Below are 18,300 nucleotides of genomic sequence, written 5' to 3'. Positions count from 1 at the left end.
CTGATTTTGCAAAGCATGTCTCGTACTTCTAATTTGTGCAGTGATTAGGACCGAGCTGGAGAGGCTGCAGCTGTCCAGTACCAAGGGGATCGTGGTGCCAGCTGCTGGTGCACAGGACACTTAGCTAAATATAGCAAACATGGGCCTTTTTGTGGGCTCTCTGGTATTTCAGTTATTTGAAAAAGCTCTGGGAAGAGTCTTTGTGATATGTCTAAGTGATGTGAAAGCAGCTCCCGTACCCGTGGGTGCGTGGGTCTGCATCTTGCAAAAAGCTTAGAGGAGAGTGTTAAAAAAACCCCAAACAACCCTCTGTTGGGCTTTTGCAGCTGCAGATTTTTTTTGTGTTTTGGAGAACACCTGCCTTATAAGGCTAAGCAGTTGTACATGAAAAGACATGTATTTTGTGCCTAATTTTCTCTGCCCATGCTTGCTAAGTGACCATTTCAAACTTGAATTGAGACTAAGTTTGAGAATATTTTAATAATATTTATTATGAAGTTGTATCTCCTATACAATCTCAGAACTTTTCTGAAGAATTTTAAGTACATTTTTGTATGTCTTGTGTTTGTATTACATCTCTCATGGATAAAATTGATCTCTGTGTGTTGTTCAATTTCCCTCTACAAATTTCTTCAGTGTTTCACTTCCTCAAAGAAAATAGTGACATCTGCTTTCTTTTCCTTGCTGCAAGAAAATTAAAGCATAAGTTTTTGCATGCTTGTCAATGTAGAATTTCATTTTGGCTTTTGCTCTGAAGTTTGATGTGGAGTGAATTCTAAGGTAGTTTGCAGTCTCATTGATTAGGAAATGTAGCCAGATGTAATAAATGCTGCTGGCTGAGGCTGGCAACCACCTTGAGAAGCATCAGAGTTAGTGATCACTGCCTGGTTTTGAGCTGGGTCTAGCAGGATGGGGGATTCCCAGTGCCACAGGGAGAGGAAAGCTGCATTTGGTGAGTCTCCCCTTCCTAGAGCAAGTTGAGAATTTACATCTGGTTTTGATTGTGATGCAACAAATAATGTGCAGACTGCTTTAAATTACAGAAAAATTGCTGTTATCAGTACACGGAGCAAAGTTTCTTTGATCAAAAAAGGCCTGTGTCTTCAACTTGTTGGTTCAAGGTTGCTCTTTAAATACTTTGTACTGTGACCTGAATTAGAGAAAAAAAAATGCACCATTTTAAGACATAGTTTAAAGCCTCTTTGAATTACATTTTAGGGGCCTTCCTTTGTCTTCAGTAACCTCTGAATCAGAAATTTTGCATCTCTTGATTGTACTAAGCTGATTTTTATTCTCAGATAATAAAATTTCAGGGTTTTTTGGTCGTTGTTGTTTGATTTAGTAAAACCTCTTTCTTAATTATTAGTTTTCAATAGGCAACTGTTTAAATGCTGCCCAGTGATCCCTTAGCAATGAGTAGTACTGTTCTTGTTCTTTCAGTTGAGCTGCTTTGGATGGTTTCTTTCAGCATACTTGGATTTTGTCATGCATGGAGGACTGAGCATCTTTCACAGTGGCTGCTGTAGTGATTGCCAAGCAAATAATATCTTTGTTTTCAGCAAGCAAAATAACAGAATACATACACATAAAATGTTAGTCTTTTCACAGACTCAAAACACATGACAGTTAATAAGTCTATCTTTAAGTTTAAAAGGTCTACACAAAAATACAGCCCTTACAATGCACGTAGGGTAAACCTCTCTGGAATTTGAATGTGACAACATTTTGTATACTGTAACTGCACATATATAAATGTAACTGTCTGGAGGTTATTTTGTAGCTTGTTCACTGCCTATTTGTCCCCTATAGCTTTTATTTTAAACACTGTTTCACAAGCTTAAATCTGTCACTTCTGAACCATAATAAGTTCTTGGAGTGAATGGAGTAGCATTTTTTTCCTAACAGGCCTTTAATAAAGCTTTAGATATTGTGGTGGGTGCTAGGTAGGGCTTGGAAAAGAAGGTTGTTTGCTTTCCAGCAGTCTTAAATCACGTCTGAGCAGCAGAGGTACAGGTCAGAACAGTTCTGGGAATACATTTTTTCAATTTTTTGTTGCTGTTAAATGTACCTGGTGGAGTTCTTTCTTAATCATCTTTTGATCTTTGTGCTCTGTAGGATAGAGAGATAGAATTTGACATGCAGAATAAAGTGCCAATTGCCCCAAAAAAGCTTTTACTCAATTAGCTTGTGGATGAATGGGGAAGTTTGATAAGTTGGCAGTTGTGCTTTGCTGGCTGGAGGCAGCTTTAGACTTGTTGGAAATGTAAATGAAATGGCATTTTGCTGAGCAGAAGATGAGGGGCCAGTGCCAGGCAGGGCTGGGCAGGGATGAGGGAGGAGGAGGCTGGTACTGGAGAGGGTGATCATCATCCCAGCTCTACTGATGGTCCCAGGGCTGCTCCAGGAAGCTCCTCTGTGTAGGGTGTGGTGTGCCAGCATTCCCACAGGTATTCACATTTGGGGTTTGCCTGATGTCTCCTGGATTTCTGGCCCACAGCTCCATTCTCTAAGGTGCAGAATGCCTGATTTGCCCCTTTCTCTCCACGCAGGTGACCTGCAGTGTCCCAGAAGCGCAGCTCTTCCATTGATTGGCACATGGTCTGTGCTGTCATGAGGATGCAATCCATCGATGTTTGAAAATGAGAGTCAGAGCCGTGAGCTGTGTTGGGCTGGCTGGCAGGGCTCTGGCAGGGTTGAATAAGCAGATGCTGGCAGAGGAGCAGTGATGCAGGGCTGTGTGTGGGGCTGAGGCACACTGTGCTGTGCATAGGCTCAAGGGAATTACCCCTCAACAAAACTACACCTTTTTTTTTTTTTTTCCCTGTGGTCTAATTACCAACCTTCGGTTTCATCTCCTACCGGTACCCAGCAAATTCTTCTGTTTAGCTGAGGGATTTAGAACGTCCTGCAATCACTGCATTCTTATCTTGAAGCACACCATACAAACTTCTGACTTTCACTTCCATGTGAAAGGGAAAAACATTTTTATGGTGTGCCATTAGGAGCTGCTCATTTGCTGAGTTAAGAAGGGCAAACCTGTTGAGACTTGCTCTTGCGTACTTTAAATTGCTGATTGCTGCAGTAAAACACAATTTTTATGCCCCGGAGTATAATTGTTTTCCATAAAATTATCTATAGCAATGCTACTTTGTTTTATGACCCTGTCTCTGCTTGCAAGCTGGGTAGCCCTGAGCTTCGTTACTGTGTGCAAAGTCCACACAAAGTCTGGATTTCCATGCAGGAGGTCAGATTTGAGTCAGGACTAGGAGTAATGCAGGAGGACGGCATAGCTGCTGCTTTTTCTGATGGAGGACAGCACATTACTGTTTCCCCTCTGCCTTCTACCTTTGCATTCAGGAGCTTTGTCTTGCTTATCCTCTTCTAAATAGCATAATTGATCTTACTTTTTCTACTACTTGCTGTAGTATATATTTGTGTCCAGAGCTGACACAAAGGTAGAAGCTGGTTAATTGTCTTGCAGGTCTGATTTTAGAACCTACTGCTTGTGTGTATTTTTGGCTTTGTTCTGCTAAGGTTTAAACTGTCCAGTTTGTTATTTCACAATGTGAAGTGTTTGGCAGTAGCACCACTTGACCACCTCCCATCCCAACCTCCTCCCTCAGCAGCATCCCCTCCTTTCCCTTGGTTCCTGTTCGTGTTCTGCACCCTTTACTGGGGCACGGCTGTTTTGAGAGCATCACGAGCCAACCCTTGCTTCAGCTCCTGCATGGAGCTTTTATCTTGACTTCTTTGTCTAGGCCAGCACAAACCACTCACTCTTTGTGTTTCTGTGTTCCCAGGAAATGTGGTGACAAGGTCAGGGGTTAATTTCTGCAACATGGTAGCCAATCATGGTATCAGGTACACTAATCAGGTGTACAATCAGCTATATCAATCAATCATAGCTGAGCCATGTTTGGTAAATCCCAATTCTGTGTAACCAGACAGTGGGATGATTGCCTGCCTTGTGTGAAGATGCCTTTTAGCACACTTGCAAGGAGCTTTAAAGCTGCAACTCAAGCCACACAGAGAGAATTATTTAATTGCAGTATTTTGCCTTTGCCCTTTTAAGACACTGTAATGTAGACTTTGTGGTAGAAGCATATATTTAGCAGGAGCAAACTCACTATGATACATCTTGGGATGTTTTCTGACTTAGATTATGCTCCAGCTGCCTAATTCCTGACTGGTGAAGCAGAAAAGTGATCTAATGTTGCTGATTACTCCTTGAAGAGTTTCTCCAAGCGAGTGTGTTATACTTACTTTGCTCTGGTGCTCTCACAAGCTGATGAACTTTCTGTAAAATTATGGTAAAAGCCACTGGGGCTTCTCCAGATATCTGACTTTGTCTTGGTCTGTGCTGTGTAGCACTAGGTGAAATGTGTTGTGCTGTTTTGGGAAACTTGTGGGCTCTTTGTAAATGTGTGTCAAAATATTTGTATTTTAGAAGAACGGTGGTTTGCTGTTTATCATGTGCAATGTCAGAGCTCTCTCTACCCTCTAAAATGTTCAGTGGGAAGGAGTGACTCCCTTTGCTTGGAGAAGTCTCGTGCTGACTTGTACTTTCTCTAAGTATTATGACCAGGGTTGAGAGTGAGTTTTGGCTGTTTGTAGCAATTCACACTGAAAGGTCATCCTTGGATTTCAGCCTTGAACTCTACACAGGCTTAACTTCTTTTTTTTCTTTTCTTTCCCTCCTCCTTAAAATGCCCTCCTGCTTTCCTTTTTCCTTGGCTTAAAAAAAAAAAATCTCTCATGAACTTTGTTTTCTCATGGAACTCAGTACTTCTCAAATGTAAGAAATATCTGATATTCAGCACTTTCTGTACGAGTTAACTAATGACATTCAGGATTTCACAATCAGCTTCTAAGTGGTTACCAATGTCTTTCTGCAGTCTTCAGGAATGGATAGTGGATAGATGTCTGTAAATGTACATTGTGTGGTATGCAATGCACAGAATGTACATGCATTGAAATGTTCAAAGTAATTAAATCTCCTCTCTTCTGTTATTTTCTCCATGTCTGGAGCATATTTAGCATCCCGGGTCTTACCTTATTTCTTTCCTTGTTCTCTGTAGGAAGTTTTTTGAGCTGGTGGCAAACTGGCTGTTAGTGGTCACTGTTCCCATGTGCTTTCTCTCACTGCAGGGTTTGTGCCTGTACAGTTGTTTCTTTGGTCTATGTTGAGCTGGAGGAGAGAACAGGTATGTCCAAAATTCTGATGTGTGTTTTTTGGACATCTTTTTTTTTGTTGTTCTCTTTTTTGTAAAGCCATGGTCAGTTGAACAGGTATAGAGCTGAAAAGAATTTTCTGTGTTTGGTATCAGAAAGGTGAATTTGAATTGAGTATTGCATGGAATCTGCATACTGGTCTCACAGATGTGTGTTGCAGTCTTTCAGAGAAAGTGAGAACATTTTGTAGCAACACAAGAGGCTTTTCTTGAGGCAGGGAAAATACCAGAAAGCTGCTCCCTATATTTTGATAGAAGGTATGCTGTATCTGAGGTGCCCTCATGCCTGTGAAGGGATAGAGTTTCAGGGAGGATAATCATGAGAAATGGTTTTGGAGTCGTTCCACATGAAAGAACCTCTGAAGTGGATTACAGTGAAATAAAAGTTGTTTTTCTAGTGATTCTTTTTCATCTGGCAGTGACAGGTTATATTATGAAAGCTCCCAAGTGATGTGAGTTCCTAAATGCAGTTTCTCAAAAGTGACTTGGCACCTTTAATTACGCAGGTATTCCTGGTGACTGCACCTAGCTCATCATGTAGATAAGTCCTAGTGAGGTGTGTGCTGCTGTCCAGAGGACTCCTTGTGAATGGGCAGAATGGTGGGGGCTCTGTTAATTATGAAGTGCTTAGAATCATTAAGTTAATATTTCTTGTGTGTCTTACATAAACCTCCCATTTCATCCTGCTGTTGCGAGGTTGGTTTTTTTTTTTGTGATCTTGCGTGTGGTTCATCCATTAATGGGTCATCATATTCTGATGTATTGAAGATGGAAAGAAACAGATCACTGTTTTCACTGGATAGCTGAAATGCCTGCAGGGCTAATGTCACAGAGCTGCACTGGCATTAGCAGGTTTAAAACCCTGTCTGATTCCACACCCAACAAGCAGCAGATTTGTAGCATGCTTTTCTGAGTAAGTGTGCAAACAACTGCAATGCCTCTTAAATGTGGCTGGGCTTGGATTTGACAAGTAGCATTTTCTGTAAGATCCTGGTATTTGTGTATTTTCTCAGTGTTGAAGGGATTGTAATGCCAGGATTATATCAGTGTCAGCTTAGCTTTCTGTAAGGAATTCTTGCTTCCTGGAAGGGATCAGTCCAGTTCAACATTGCAGCCAGCACTTTGTCAGAGCAGGTAGAGAAAGTTCTTTTGGAAATACAGTATTACTAAAATTGTCCAATCCTCAGGACATCCCAGAGGAAGCATTTACTAAAGCATGTGCTAAGAGCTGGAAGAAGAATAATGGTAAACCAAGTTACTGAAAATGTCAAAGAGCTATTGCTGAAGGGTAAGTACTTTATGTTGATATTAGCACCTACAAAGAATTGTAGTGTTTTGAAACTATCAGTGTATCTTAACTGAAAAATAAAGTCGTAGTGCTTTCTGAAACAGAAGATTATTAAATTGTTAAATCCTTCGAGTTGTGTAGGGTCAGTCAACTTGATGGGTAGGGCTGTTCTCTAATCTAGTTCTGCAAAGTACAGTAGAAGTCTTCACACATGTTTATCTAGGGATAAATCCAAGATCTGTGCTTAATTGTATACTTAATTTTGTGCACTGCTCCAGCCTGTCTGTTGCATAGGGTGTTGTCTGGGAAAGTTTTGGCTGTTTGTTTCAGGCAGAGCACAAGCATGTGCCATCTTTTGAGCTCTGAACTGGTTCAGAGGAATGACTATATTACCAATAATAGAGTTTTTTGTTTTATTTTTTTGGGTACAATTATGCTTTGTTTGTGTCACTTCTATAGGTGCTATAACTATTGCTGGTGATAAATGTGTACTACAATGTAGTGTGTAATAAGTCCTAACAATCACAGCTTTACTAGCTGGGTAAAATCCAGTAAACTCAAAACCATATTGACAGTGTCAATTAACAGCGAAGTAAATAATGTTATTACATAGCATAATAATGTTATAATAGCGAATGAACAGCATATACTATTAAAATGAGCAGGAATGTCAATAGTTTGGTGTTTACGCTGCAGTTTCTGATGGAAGTGTGTGTCTGGAGCAGGCAGTGAGGGTGCAGTGAGTCTGATGTTTGAGTCTGTGTTTCACCTGCAGAGGATCTCAGAGCTATGCAGGGAGAGATCTGTCCTTTCATTCTGCTGTGCTTTCCTCTCTTAAGCCTTATTGTTGTGTGAGTTCTTATCTAGTGTGACTTTGGCCTTTATTTTCATAAAATACTGGGTCAGCTTGGACTTTACAGCTTGTGCTTTCTGCCACCTTCAGTGAAAAAGACCTGGTCTTGTGTGAATTGGCATTACCAGATTTCAGTTAGTTATTCCATTAGCAATGCCTAGTTTGTAGTGTGAATGAGTTTTATCTAACTAGATGCAATGCTGATTATCTCCTATTTCTGGTGTAAATGGTGACCTATTTCTGGTCTGAAGAGTGGAGATTGCAGGGTTCTTGGACTGCTGGCAAAGTCCAGGAAGAGTGTTGAGGTTTTTCTGTTTCTCAGCAATGCTCAGAGCTGCAGGTCTTGATGGCCTGTGAGTGATGAGCAGAGCACTCTGAACATCACACAGCCTTTGGGAGAACAGTGTGAGCATTATCCTTATTGACATCTGGGAAATGGTGTCTCAAGAACTGGTAAAAACAAACCAAACCCCCAAAGTGTGATAAAAATGGGCATATAACAGCTTTTTATATTAAAACTTTATCCATAGGGCTGTGAACAAATGTCCCCAAAATAATCTGACCAATAAAACCTGATTGTGCAATAATTTCTGTTTGCAGCAATCTCGTTGTTTCTCCAATTTTTTTTCCCAGTAGAATACCTACTTTGGGCATATTAATTTGTTTCTAGGTCTTGTGAGAACAGTTAAGTGTAGTAAACCTATTTTGATTTTGTGGTCAAATATCAAAGTAATTTTTTTCTTAATTACCACTTGTGTAGAAATTTGCAAAACATACTGACACATGAAAATCTGAGAAAGCACAAATGAATCAGAACAGAACTAACTTGCTTTCCAAAGTGGGATAAATTTTGCCTAATGTAAATCATCTATAAATTAGGGTTTTATTTAGGTTAGGCTGTCTTTAGAGGTAATTTGCAGCATGTCAAGGTGCATGCTCAGGAGAGGCACTCCAGGGGTAGCTAACGGAGCCATCTCTTTCTGACTGAGAATCACACTTGTGTGATTAGCTGGCTCTAACAGCCTGCTGTTTAGATTGCTCATATTAAGGGAAACCCACAGCAACTGCTTGGGTATCAACTCTGGTTTCTAATCTTAGATTCCAGTGTTACTGGTAGATGAAATATTGTAAATATGAATATTTTCTTGTTGTCATTAAAAAAGGTCAGAGAAGTGTGTTCCCCATGCATGAAAGCGGCTCAGTTTGTGCCCTTAACTCTCACAGGTTTTGTGGGCAGTGACAATTTTGAAATAGTGTCTGAATAACAGCAAGACGTGGTGTTAGCTGCTAGACAGGCTATTTCATCACAAGTTTGTTGTGGTGGACACAAAGGAGTCTGTACATGCACAGCACAATTACAAGTGAGATACTAACTCTTGTGCTGCTCCAGAAATTAAATCACATCGAGGGGAGGAGTGGTGGGCTGTCCTTCGAGCTGGTTTTCTAGGAAATACCTGCTGTTTGTTAGCTATAGAGGGGTAAATAAACCAACGTGTTTCTTGGTCAAGCCGAGCGTTTCAGTTCCAACTCTGACTTGAACTCTGATTTGCACTGGAATTATGTGAGGAAATAAGTCCCTCACTTAAGAGTTGGTACTTCTGGCAGTCCTGCATGCCATCCCCACGGGTCCCAGCAGTGTCTGGAGCTTTGTCCAGCTCTCCTGCCTGCAGAGCGTGTTGGAGGCTGTGTTCCTCCTGAGGTGCTGTGAGCAGCTGGCATTGGCTCAGTGATGATGTGCCTGTAGAAGCAAAGTGGCAGGAGTTTCTTGTCAAAGTTCATCCCTCTCCAGAATTTGCATTTTCTTTAATGTTTTAACCTTGCTGTAGCTTAATTGGCATTCTCTGTTCACTTTATCTGTGTGGGCTGGACTAAAGCTGGTCAGGCTCTGTCCATCTGTGCCTTCAGCACATCTTAACTTGCCGGGTAGATAAAGTTTCCAGAAGAAGTAAGCGAGCATCTCTGGCTTAGTCATGTCCTGATGAAAGAATCTGTAGTTTTTAAAAGATGGACTAATTTCTGCTTCTTTACCTGCATGTGGTGAAGTAGGGGAGTGGTGGTTTTTTGTAAGGGAGTTTAAAACCTGGCAGTAGAGAAAAGCAAAGCCTTGACAAGTCAAGTCATGTAACTGCTCTTGCCACCCTCTCAATGATTATTTTAGTCTGGCAGAGCAGACCTTATAATTGTGAAGCTTCCTGGTCTTTTCTTTGCAATGGTCTCACTGTGCCTAATTGTTCAGCTTTCATTTATCCTCACTAATCTGTCTTTTAGTTACTTTCATATATGTCTTTTTTTGTAATTCTCTCTAAATTCTGGGTTTCATCCCTCAGTTACTTAAGAAAGCACATTGATACACAATGGCTTGCACAAAAGACTTGCTTTCAGCATGCTCAAGCAGTGAAACTGTGTCTGGCCTAATCCTCTTCCAGAAGGAAAGCAGTAACATGAATAGTGTCCTCCATGCTCTTAATCCTTTTTAATTTTTTTTTTTTTTTTTTTTTTAGTAAAGACAATGTTAACCTTTTGGAAAAGAACAAAATAAAACAAGTTGGTAGAATATCTACTACAGTTTAGTCACAGTGTTTTTTCTTAGCTCTGACGCAAACGTTTGGACATTCATTTATTGCTTTTGTTCTGTTTCCCAAGCCTGTGTGTTTGTATGTGTGGGAGAACGCACACTTGAGGGTTTTAGGTTTTGTTCTCTGGATCATCTCTGATTTTTTAAGGAACTCAGGTGGTCCACAGGATGAGGAATTTGTTCTCTGGACCTGTGCCCATATCTGATTAGGGGAGTAGAATGTTCAGGGAACTGTGCTGGAGAAGTTTAGATACACTGTATAGTTGAAGTGGTGGCTGCAGATAGAATTATCTGGTTTGGGAGAGAACTGGTAGCCTTCAGAAATAAAATGCCTTAATTATCGAAAGATAATGACGACTGAGAAGCAATGAAACAAGTGAAGAGGAAACATTAGCCTACTTGGAATACAGCTTGAATACCTCAAAATTTGAGATTAATTAGGGACTAAGGCAAATAAATTATTCTCTGTTGCAGAGTATTTAGCTCACCCTTTGAGAAATGTTCCTTGCGAATCAATCTCGCATGATGAAAGCTAACACCACGTAGCTGCTGGCCAGGACCAAAGAGTTGATAAGTAAGAATGTGGAAATCTGTGCGCATGTCACAGGATGGTGCTGGCCCAGGAGACCTCGTGCCTCAGGATGTGAACTGTCCTCGGGTGAAGCTGGGGCAAGAATTCCCCAGGGTAGCTTTCCGAGGTCACATCCGCTCCCTCCCAAAGCTGATGGACATAACGCGCCCTTCCCATGCAAGTAAGTCTCTTTGAAGCTGCTGCTGCTGCTCACTGGCAGAGAGAATATGCTGGAAAAATTGTTTTCTTGCAGACTGTGCTGCAGTCTGGTGTCTCCTGTCAGAGTACTGTTGTGATTGCTGTTGAGGAAATGGTCGTTTGCTGGAGGTTTTACTCCTGAAATGGAAACACAAGATGAGAAGAGGGAAAGTGGGAGGGTTTGATTTAGAATATGTCTATAAAGAAGAGATTGCATTCAGCATGCAGCTGTGATGAAGATGATTTTTGGCTGTCATTTGATCAGCTGTATTTAAGTTAGCAATGTGATAGTCTTGAATTAGCACACATCTCTGCAGCACCAGTTCTGCTTCTTGGTGATGTGGAACTGGGATGTCATTGTAGAGAACTTGCAGATGAACTTACACTCCTTCACCTCCTGTTGAACGTGTACAGTGTTTGAGAGGGACTTTGGAGAGGCACTTCATTAGATCAGCAGGAAAGTTCACTTTTATTTTTGCACTGTCTGCAGTGATTCATATTTGTGTTATTTCAGGACAATGGAGCTAGTGCTGTGAATGTGGTAAAAAGCCAGTTGTACTTCTCTATCATCTGAACCATCAAGAGGAAAATGTGCCCTAGCAATTGCAAAATCAATACTATATTTCCAGTCACTAGTTCTACTGAATTTCCTATTCAGTTTGGGCTTCCTGTGTGCAGGTATATATAGCCAGCATGCCAAGGGGTCAAATTTGGAACAAAAGTCTAATGGGCAGGGTCTGAGTGATGCTTGAACATACAAATAGAGAATAAGAGAGAAGATGGAAGCTCTTTAGAGAGACGGGGGGTCCTCTGATATTTCAATTATGAAATATTCACTGGTGGTAAAATGAAGATGCATCTAAAAAATAACACCAATGAAGTAGAAGATTCACCTGAAGTCATTGGTCTTTGTCAGGCTCAGGGAGATGGTGTCACGTAATCTTTCTGAACTAAGGAGAGGTTATGTGGATTATGGTAACAAGGGCATTTTATTGGTAACAAGCAAAAGAATTACCATCTTGTTTAAAAAACTGAGATTGAATGTGTGGATGTCTTGGCAACAGCAGGAATTTGAACATGAAAGGGTTGAGAGGTTCTCTAAGTGTTACAAGTAAAAGAACACCCATTATACTCACTGGAGACAGTGATGAGGTAGGGTTCCTGATGGAAGAAGGAAAACTAAGGCAGCAAAGAATTGCTTTAAAAATCACTTGGTGATTTAAAAAAAAAACCAAAAACCACCCCCCCCCAAAAAAAAAACCAAACAAACCCCCCCAAAAAACCAAAACAAAAAAACACACACACACAAAAAACCACCCAAAAAAACACACCAAGAAAACCCAAAAAAACCCAAAAAAAACCCCCACACCAAAAAAAACCAGGCTGATATTTCAAACTTTCAGGCACTAGAGCCATATAGGATTTCCTATATAGTGTATATAGGAATGGAGGAAACGAACCAAAGTTGCTCATGACCTTACTGTGTTTGATAAGTGTAATGAGGAAGGTACTGCAGAGACCAGAGTCTAGAAGAATCAAGCAGACAGTATTTCTCTTGATGTCATAATTTGCACCATCATTTGTGCCCAATTTAATGAGTAAAAGGTATATGGCAGATAACTCCATTTCCTCAGCAAAAATTGTAAATGTACTTTAACCACAACAGGATGAGGGGACTGCAGCACACACTGCAGCAAAATTGATCTGGTATATTCCAGTACAGGCACAACAATAATAAACAAGCAGTTTTTGCAGATTTTTACCTTTGCTAAAGTTGATAACCATTTGATTTTGATGCTGTGTTGTTAAGCTTACTGATGTTTTTCTAGTAATGTAAAAAATTCTACAATTACAGCAAGTGAGTATCTCTTATGGGTAGTTGGGGTCAGCGAATAAGCTGAGCCCCCTTGTTCAAGGCAGCTGCTCATTAACATTTTGGGGTTAATTATCAGAGCTCTGAGAAAGACAGTAGACACATAAACACCATAGGCTGCCCTTTTCATATATTTTTGGTCAGCTAAATATTTACTTAGAGAAGCTTTAAAATGCCTCTGTTCTTTCTGAATATTGTTTTTCCAACAGTTTTGTTCAAAGCACCTGTCAGCAATTTCCAGAAGATTGTGCTGCTTTCCATGCATGCCTTCCCCTCAGTAGGACTGAATGTTCTCATAATTTTTTAGCTTATAACAATCACTTCTGTAACAGTGCAGTTTGTGCTGATCACTGTGAGTAGGGGAGGAAGGACTCTTCTCTTTGCCTGTTAAGTTCATTTTGTAAGTTAATTCAAATTTCAAAATACAGAGAGATTTTCACTTGAATTATATTAAAATAATTTAGTGTAGCCTGGTTGAAGTGATTACCATAATCATTGAAAAGGTTCACCCAAAAATCCAACTGTTTAATATCTTGCTTTTGGTGTATTCAGTGTTCAATATTTTAACTTGCAGTATTTTCATTTGAGATAATAATGTATTTTCTTTCATTTTGAATTTCTGTAGTGGTTACATCTTCTGTAAATAGAAAAAGGTATTCCTTGGATTAATTCTTTCCTAAGGAGATGCTCTTGGAAATCATTAATTTGTATTGGCTGAGAGAGCAGGGAGTGAAGAGGTACAGGCAAAAGAAAAGAATTTTTGTTTGTTGAGCAGAGGGTAATGGGAGACCTAGGTTCAAGAACTTCTTTTGAAGCGCTTGGAAATAAATTTAATTTTTTTTCCCCTCAGAGGTTGTTTTAAACTATAGTGCCCTTGGTTGGTTTTTTTTTTTGTTTTGTTTTTTGTTTTGGGGTTTTTTTTTTTTTTTGGTTGTTGTTGTTGTTGTTGTTTTTTTTACTGCTTGCTACAGAAAGCTCTGCTAATCTTCCATGTTCTTTTTTTTTTTAAAACATTGCTCACTCCCATTGCATATGGGAGTGCTCTGATTTTAATGTACCTGATATTAACTTTTAATTAAGCATAAGAGGAGCCTGAAGAATGCACAGCTTAAGTGTTCAAAACAGTGAGGGTAAAGGCATGAGGTTGCTAAATATCTGGGATTAGTGGGCATAGTGGATAACAAAGAGCATTTAAGAACTGAAAAGGTGCTTTGGGGGCTGCTTTACCTGTTTGCCATTACAGAACCTTGTCTTTGAAGTGTTCAGTCTGACCAACTCTAACTGGGTTGGACATACAGCTCAAAGGTTGCTGTTAGCATTAGCAGTGATTGCTAAAAGCACAGGAGCTGTCCTGGTGCTTGTCACTGTCCTGTATAAAAAACAATTAGAGAAGTGAGCACTAGAGTGAAGGCATGGATAGCTGTGACCCTACTCGTAAATTTTATTTTGAGGTGGCTTTTTATTCTAGTTGAATGAAACAGAGGAGTAAAAATAGAAATAACTCTACCTTGAGAGTAACACCTTTGATACTGCTAACATTGTGGGAGTTGAGATACTATAAAGAAATATACTCAATTAACAAAATGAGTTTATTCCCTATGGATTCTTCAAGGTTACAGTCTCATTCTCTGCTTATCAAAACCTGCTTCTTTTTTTTCTTCACAGGTCATGGCAACCATAAAGAAAACAGTCCTTTCCTAAACAATTCAGAAGCTGGCAAGGGAGGTGATTACTATGACAGAAACCTGGCCTTGTTTGAGGTAATTTCTAGCTGCTTTTTGTACTCTTCTGTGGGACTAAGTAGAGGGAGGATCCATCAGGATCCCAAAGGCCATGCTCCTCTGCTGAACACGGGTACATATTGTCTCAACCCCTTTCTGGAAGGAGATGTAATCAGGCATTTAAACATGTGAACTGCAGGTCAGATCCCAGGAAGGAATAAGAAAAGGGGTGCTTGGCTCATGTCATCCCTTTAGGGATGATCCCATTTGGGGTCAGTTTCTGCATCATGTACAGAGCACATAATGCCTCTGATCCATCAGAAACTGTTCCAGGTGATACCTAAAGACATGATAAAGCTGCAGACAGTGAAATCTTTCTCAATTGGTTTTTATTTATTTTGTGGAAAGTTTTTTCTCTTTACAATGCATTCCTTATTGTTCTATCAGATGTGCAAGACTTTAATTTTAAAGAGAAAGGGAAAGGGAATGGTTTTGTTCTGGGGCTTTTTTTGTCCCCTCTGTCCCTAAACCAGGAACAGAAATTGGATAGGATGAGTATAAAAGTGGGAGGCCCTCCATGCGTGTGGCTTCTGGGAATTTTGTCTGGATCCACATGTGTTAGATAACATAGTTTGGAAAATGTAATAAAATCATCAGAGTGCGTACATGTCTACAATGAGCAGAGTTTAATCACTAAATCTCTGATTTGTTTGGCAGCCTGACCTTTTTAGAAGTGTATCTGTTGATGTAAGTTGACGTTAGAGATACATGCAAGGTAGAGATTCATTTTCTCCCAGTTCTAAGGCTCAGACTTCTTCATTGCTGTAATTATGCATTTCAGCACCTAAGGAGAATGATTCACGTGGTGCAGACATTTTGGCATGGCCTTTTCCTATCGGAGTTGCCCTCCTTTCAGAAAATTAAAACCTCTCATCAGTGGTTCAACCACACTGAAATACTCTCTCATTCCCTGGATGATTTTCCTGCTGTGTTCCCTGGGAGCCTCAGGCTTGCCCAGGAAGGCGTGATCTCAGCCACTCTTCAGAAAAGCTGTGAACTGCACAAGTTGACTGCTTGTCTTCTTCCACAGGAAGAACTTGATATACGACCAAAAGTGTCATCTCTGCTTGGCAAGTTGGTCAACTACACAAACCTTACCCAAGGTGTCAAGGAACATGAAGAAGCAGAAAGCACTGATGGATCGAAGAAGAAAGTATCAAAAGTAAGTAAGGATTCTCCCCATGGCCAAAACCGATGAATGGGATGATTCCCTGTGTGATTTTTGGAGAGCTGGCCTCCCTTCTGCTTTTTCTTAAGCTCTCTCAGGAGCCACGACAATGTTGCAAAGAAATGCCACAGAAGCTGAGGGGAGCCAGCAGTTACCAGGGAACTGGGGCAGAGGTGCTGGTTAAAGCTGTGCACTGCAGTGCAATTCCTTATGCTTGGTGCTGATTTTGATAGAAGGGGATAGGCTTCTGGGGGGATACAAATAAAAACTAAACCACCTCCCAGCTTTTCCTAGTGCTGTTTTAGGTTCCCAGTGGTATCTGACACATCTCTACAAGCCTGGCAGGTAATGACACAGGGTTTGCAGGAGACAACACCCGTCTAGAGTGGTGGGTGGAGGTCAGATTGGACACCCTGGGGCAGCTCAGGAGTCATTGTGGTGTCAGGCACTCAGGCAGCTGAATTCTGCCCCAAAGCATCTGCATTTGGATGGGTGGCCCACGGGGCTGGCCCTGGAATGGCTGCAGCACTGAGGTTTGAGTACTGGTGGCTGATTTCTATCAGGAGGGCAGTGTTTAAGTGCTCCTCTCTCCTCTGCAGAGCCGCAGGTGCTTTGGTTACCGCTGCACCTGCGAGTGTTGAGGTTGCATTTTATGGTTTGCAGGCATGTCAATTGTTTGCAAGTTCTTTCAAAAGAAAGGTTTCCAAAGAAGCTAAGATAGCACTTAAATTCTGCAGGTTTTATAGCACTGCCCTGAAGTTGGAGCCCTTTCAGCAAGAGATGGCAGTGATAATGTTGCAGACCAAGAGTGCTCCCAGGGAGTGTGCACGTTACCCCGTGCTGAATGCCCTTACTCACACTCCACCTCCCTGCTCTGCAGTTTTACACTGAGGGATAACAAAGTTGTTTTGTCAACGTGAAGCTTAAAATTCAATTTTATTTGAGACCACATGCACTAAAAGTGCTGCAGTATTGTGGTTAATTTGACATCATGACAGGGCTGAGCTAAGGTCATCTGGGTGAAGTAGCTGCATTCTGGTCCTATAAACTGACATTAAAAAAGTAATTTAAACATTTTAGTTATGATTTTCTTTTGTGTGGTTCTTGATATTATACTAATGGCTGAGTCTAGTCCAAAGCTTTTACCTTTGCATTACTAATAAGGAATGTCAGCTGCATCTCTGTTTTAGCTTGCTTTTGCTGGGAATAATGTCAGGCATCAGATACTAATATGGTATTATTGCATAATCTAAAATAATTTTCATCCTCTTGCTATCAGAAGCACATTGATTATTTCCCTGACAAAAGTAGAATGGTGGAGGATACAATAGATATAGTTCTTGTGATTGTGAGGAAGTTCTGATCACTTTTGGTCTTTATTTCCTTATTAATTGCCTGACCAGAATACCAGGATAAGATGCAGAGCAACCTGGAAGCTAGTCCCTTGCTTCACTGATGGAAAAGGGATTGGGAGAATTTGGCAATGGCACTGTAGTAAACAGTTGGTTAAAATGTATATAAAACTTCACAAGGTAAAAATGGGGCAAATACCAGAAAACTGAGAACTTGTTTTCAGTCCCTGGTAGAGTATAATGCATGGTATAATGTTAATATTTCTACATTTAGATATGATTCATGCTTGCATATTTTCAAGCTGTTTACTGCCATTAAAAAGGACTATTATCTTTATTAAAGCTTTGCTTCTATGGAAAAATGGAGTTCAGGTTTAGTAACTGTGTTTTCCTGAATTATGCTTTCCCATGTCCCAAAAATGTGTGTTCACAGACTTCTCAGATGTTTTTTGTGGGATGGGTTGGGTGACCTTTCCAAAAGTGACAGTATCATGCTGTATTAATATCTCAGTGTTTTCTGTGTAAACACTGCCGTTTCCTTAGGCAAACCTTTGTCTGCATGTCTGTCTCTGGGATAAATCAGCTGCAATATCAGAACTGCAGGTTGAATTTCTTCTCCCTCTCTTGCCATGAGCAATAGAAAATTCTGAATATCATGCAGAATTTAAGACAATTGAAAACCTTGGCCAATAATTATACCCATTAAACCCAGGAAATTTAAAAGCAGTAGCTGGACAAGGGTATGGATTGAAGGCAGAAACTGTGCAAACAGGATTCTTCTACATACTTCTTTTTAATCATCTTTGAAATATAAATCACTGTGCTGCTGTTACCTTATCCTTCCCATTTGAGCATGAGGACAGAAGTCTGGCAGTCCATTCCAGCACCAGCAGGTCTGTTCTGAGTGGATAAAACACTGTTAACCCACCCATTGGTGAGCGCTGCACTGGGTGTGCTCAGCTGGTGTCACAAAGTGTGACCTGCCTGTCACTTGCTGGAGCTGGCATCTCATGGGCAAGAGCTGGAGCAAGGCAGATGAGCAGGCTCTAGATCTGCTATTTAAAAATGAACTGAAGAAAGCAATCCTTTCAGTGAGTGACTGTAATTCTCTGAGCAGGTAAGGCAGGTCTCTCAGGGAGGACCTTTTGGCACCTAGCACAGCCCTGCCTGCCAAATCATATCCTTTCAGACTAAGTTCATTTCAGTGCAAGACATCTTAATATGAACATATTATCTTGTTTCAGCAACCCCACTAAAATACTTTTGGCAGTAGCATTCACTGTTAGGTACACATCTGTAAAATTGACACAGCTCCAATGTAATAAGGTGGAAATTGGGTTGCTTTTTCTTTTCTAAATACAGTCCTGCCATAAAGCACTTAACAGAGCTATAGAAATATCCCCTTCTCAT

The 18,300-nt window shown here is 40.6% G+C and overlaps 1 protein-coding gene across 3 annotated transcripts in view; it reads left to right on the top strand.

Annotated features, from left to right (window-relative positions):
- Nucleotides 1-18,300, top strand: part of SLC12A4 (solute carrier family 12 member 4) — a 45,764-nt gene that overhangs the window by 5,274 nt on the left and 22,190 nt on the right. The window contains exons 1-3 of one of the 3 annotated variants that reach the window (XM_063410379.1): nt 6,459-6,519; nt 14,255-14,349; nt 15,401-15,532. In XM_063410379.1, coding sequence (XP_063266449.1) covers nt 6,474-6,519; nt 14,255-14,349; nt 15,401-15,532 — 273 coding nt within the window. In that variant the 5' untranslated portion in view covers nt 6,459-6,473. Of the gene's footprint in view, nt 1-6,458; nt 6,520-10,425; nt 10,700-14,254; nt 14,350-15,400; nt 15,533-18,300 lie in introns of those variants that run through there. The other 2 variants (XM_063410378.1, XM_063410377.1) reach the window with 2 other exon arrangements.

The sequence above is a fragment of the Prinia subflava genome, chromosome 13 (assembly GCF_021018805.1).
Source record: "Prinia subflava isolate CZ2003 ecotype Zambia chromosome 13, Cam_Psub_1.2, whole genome shotgun sequence".
Taxonomy (NCBI): Eukaryota; Metazoa; Chordata; class Aves; order Passeriformes; family Cisticolidae; genus Prinia; species Prinia subflava.
The sequence above is the reverse complement of the archived record's forward strand: the minus strand, read 5'-3'. Positions and strand labels throughout refer to the sequence as shown.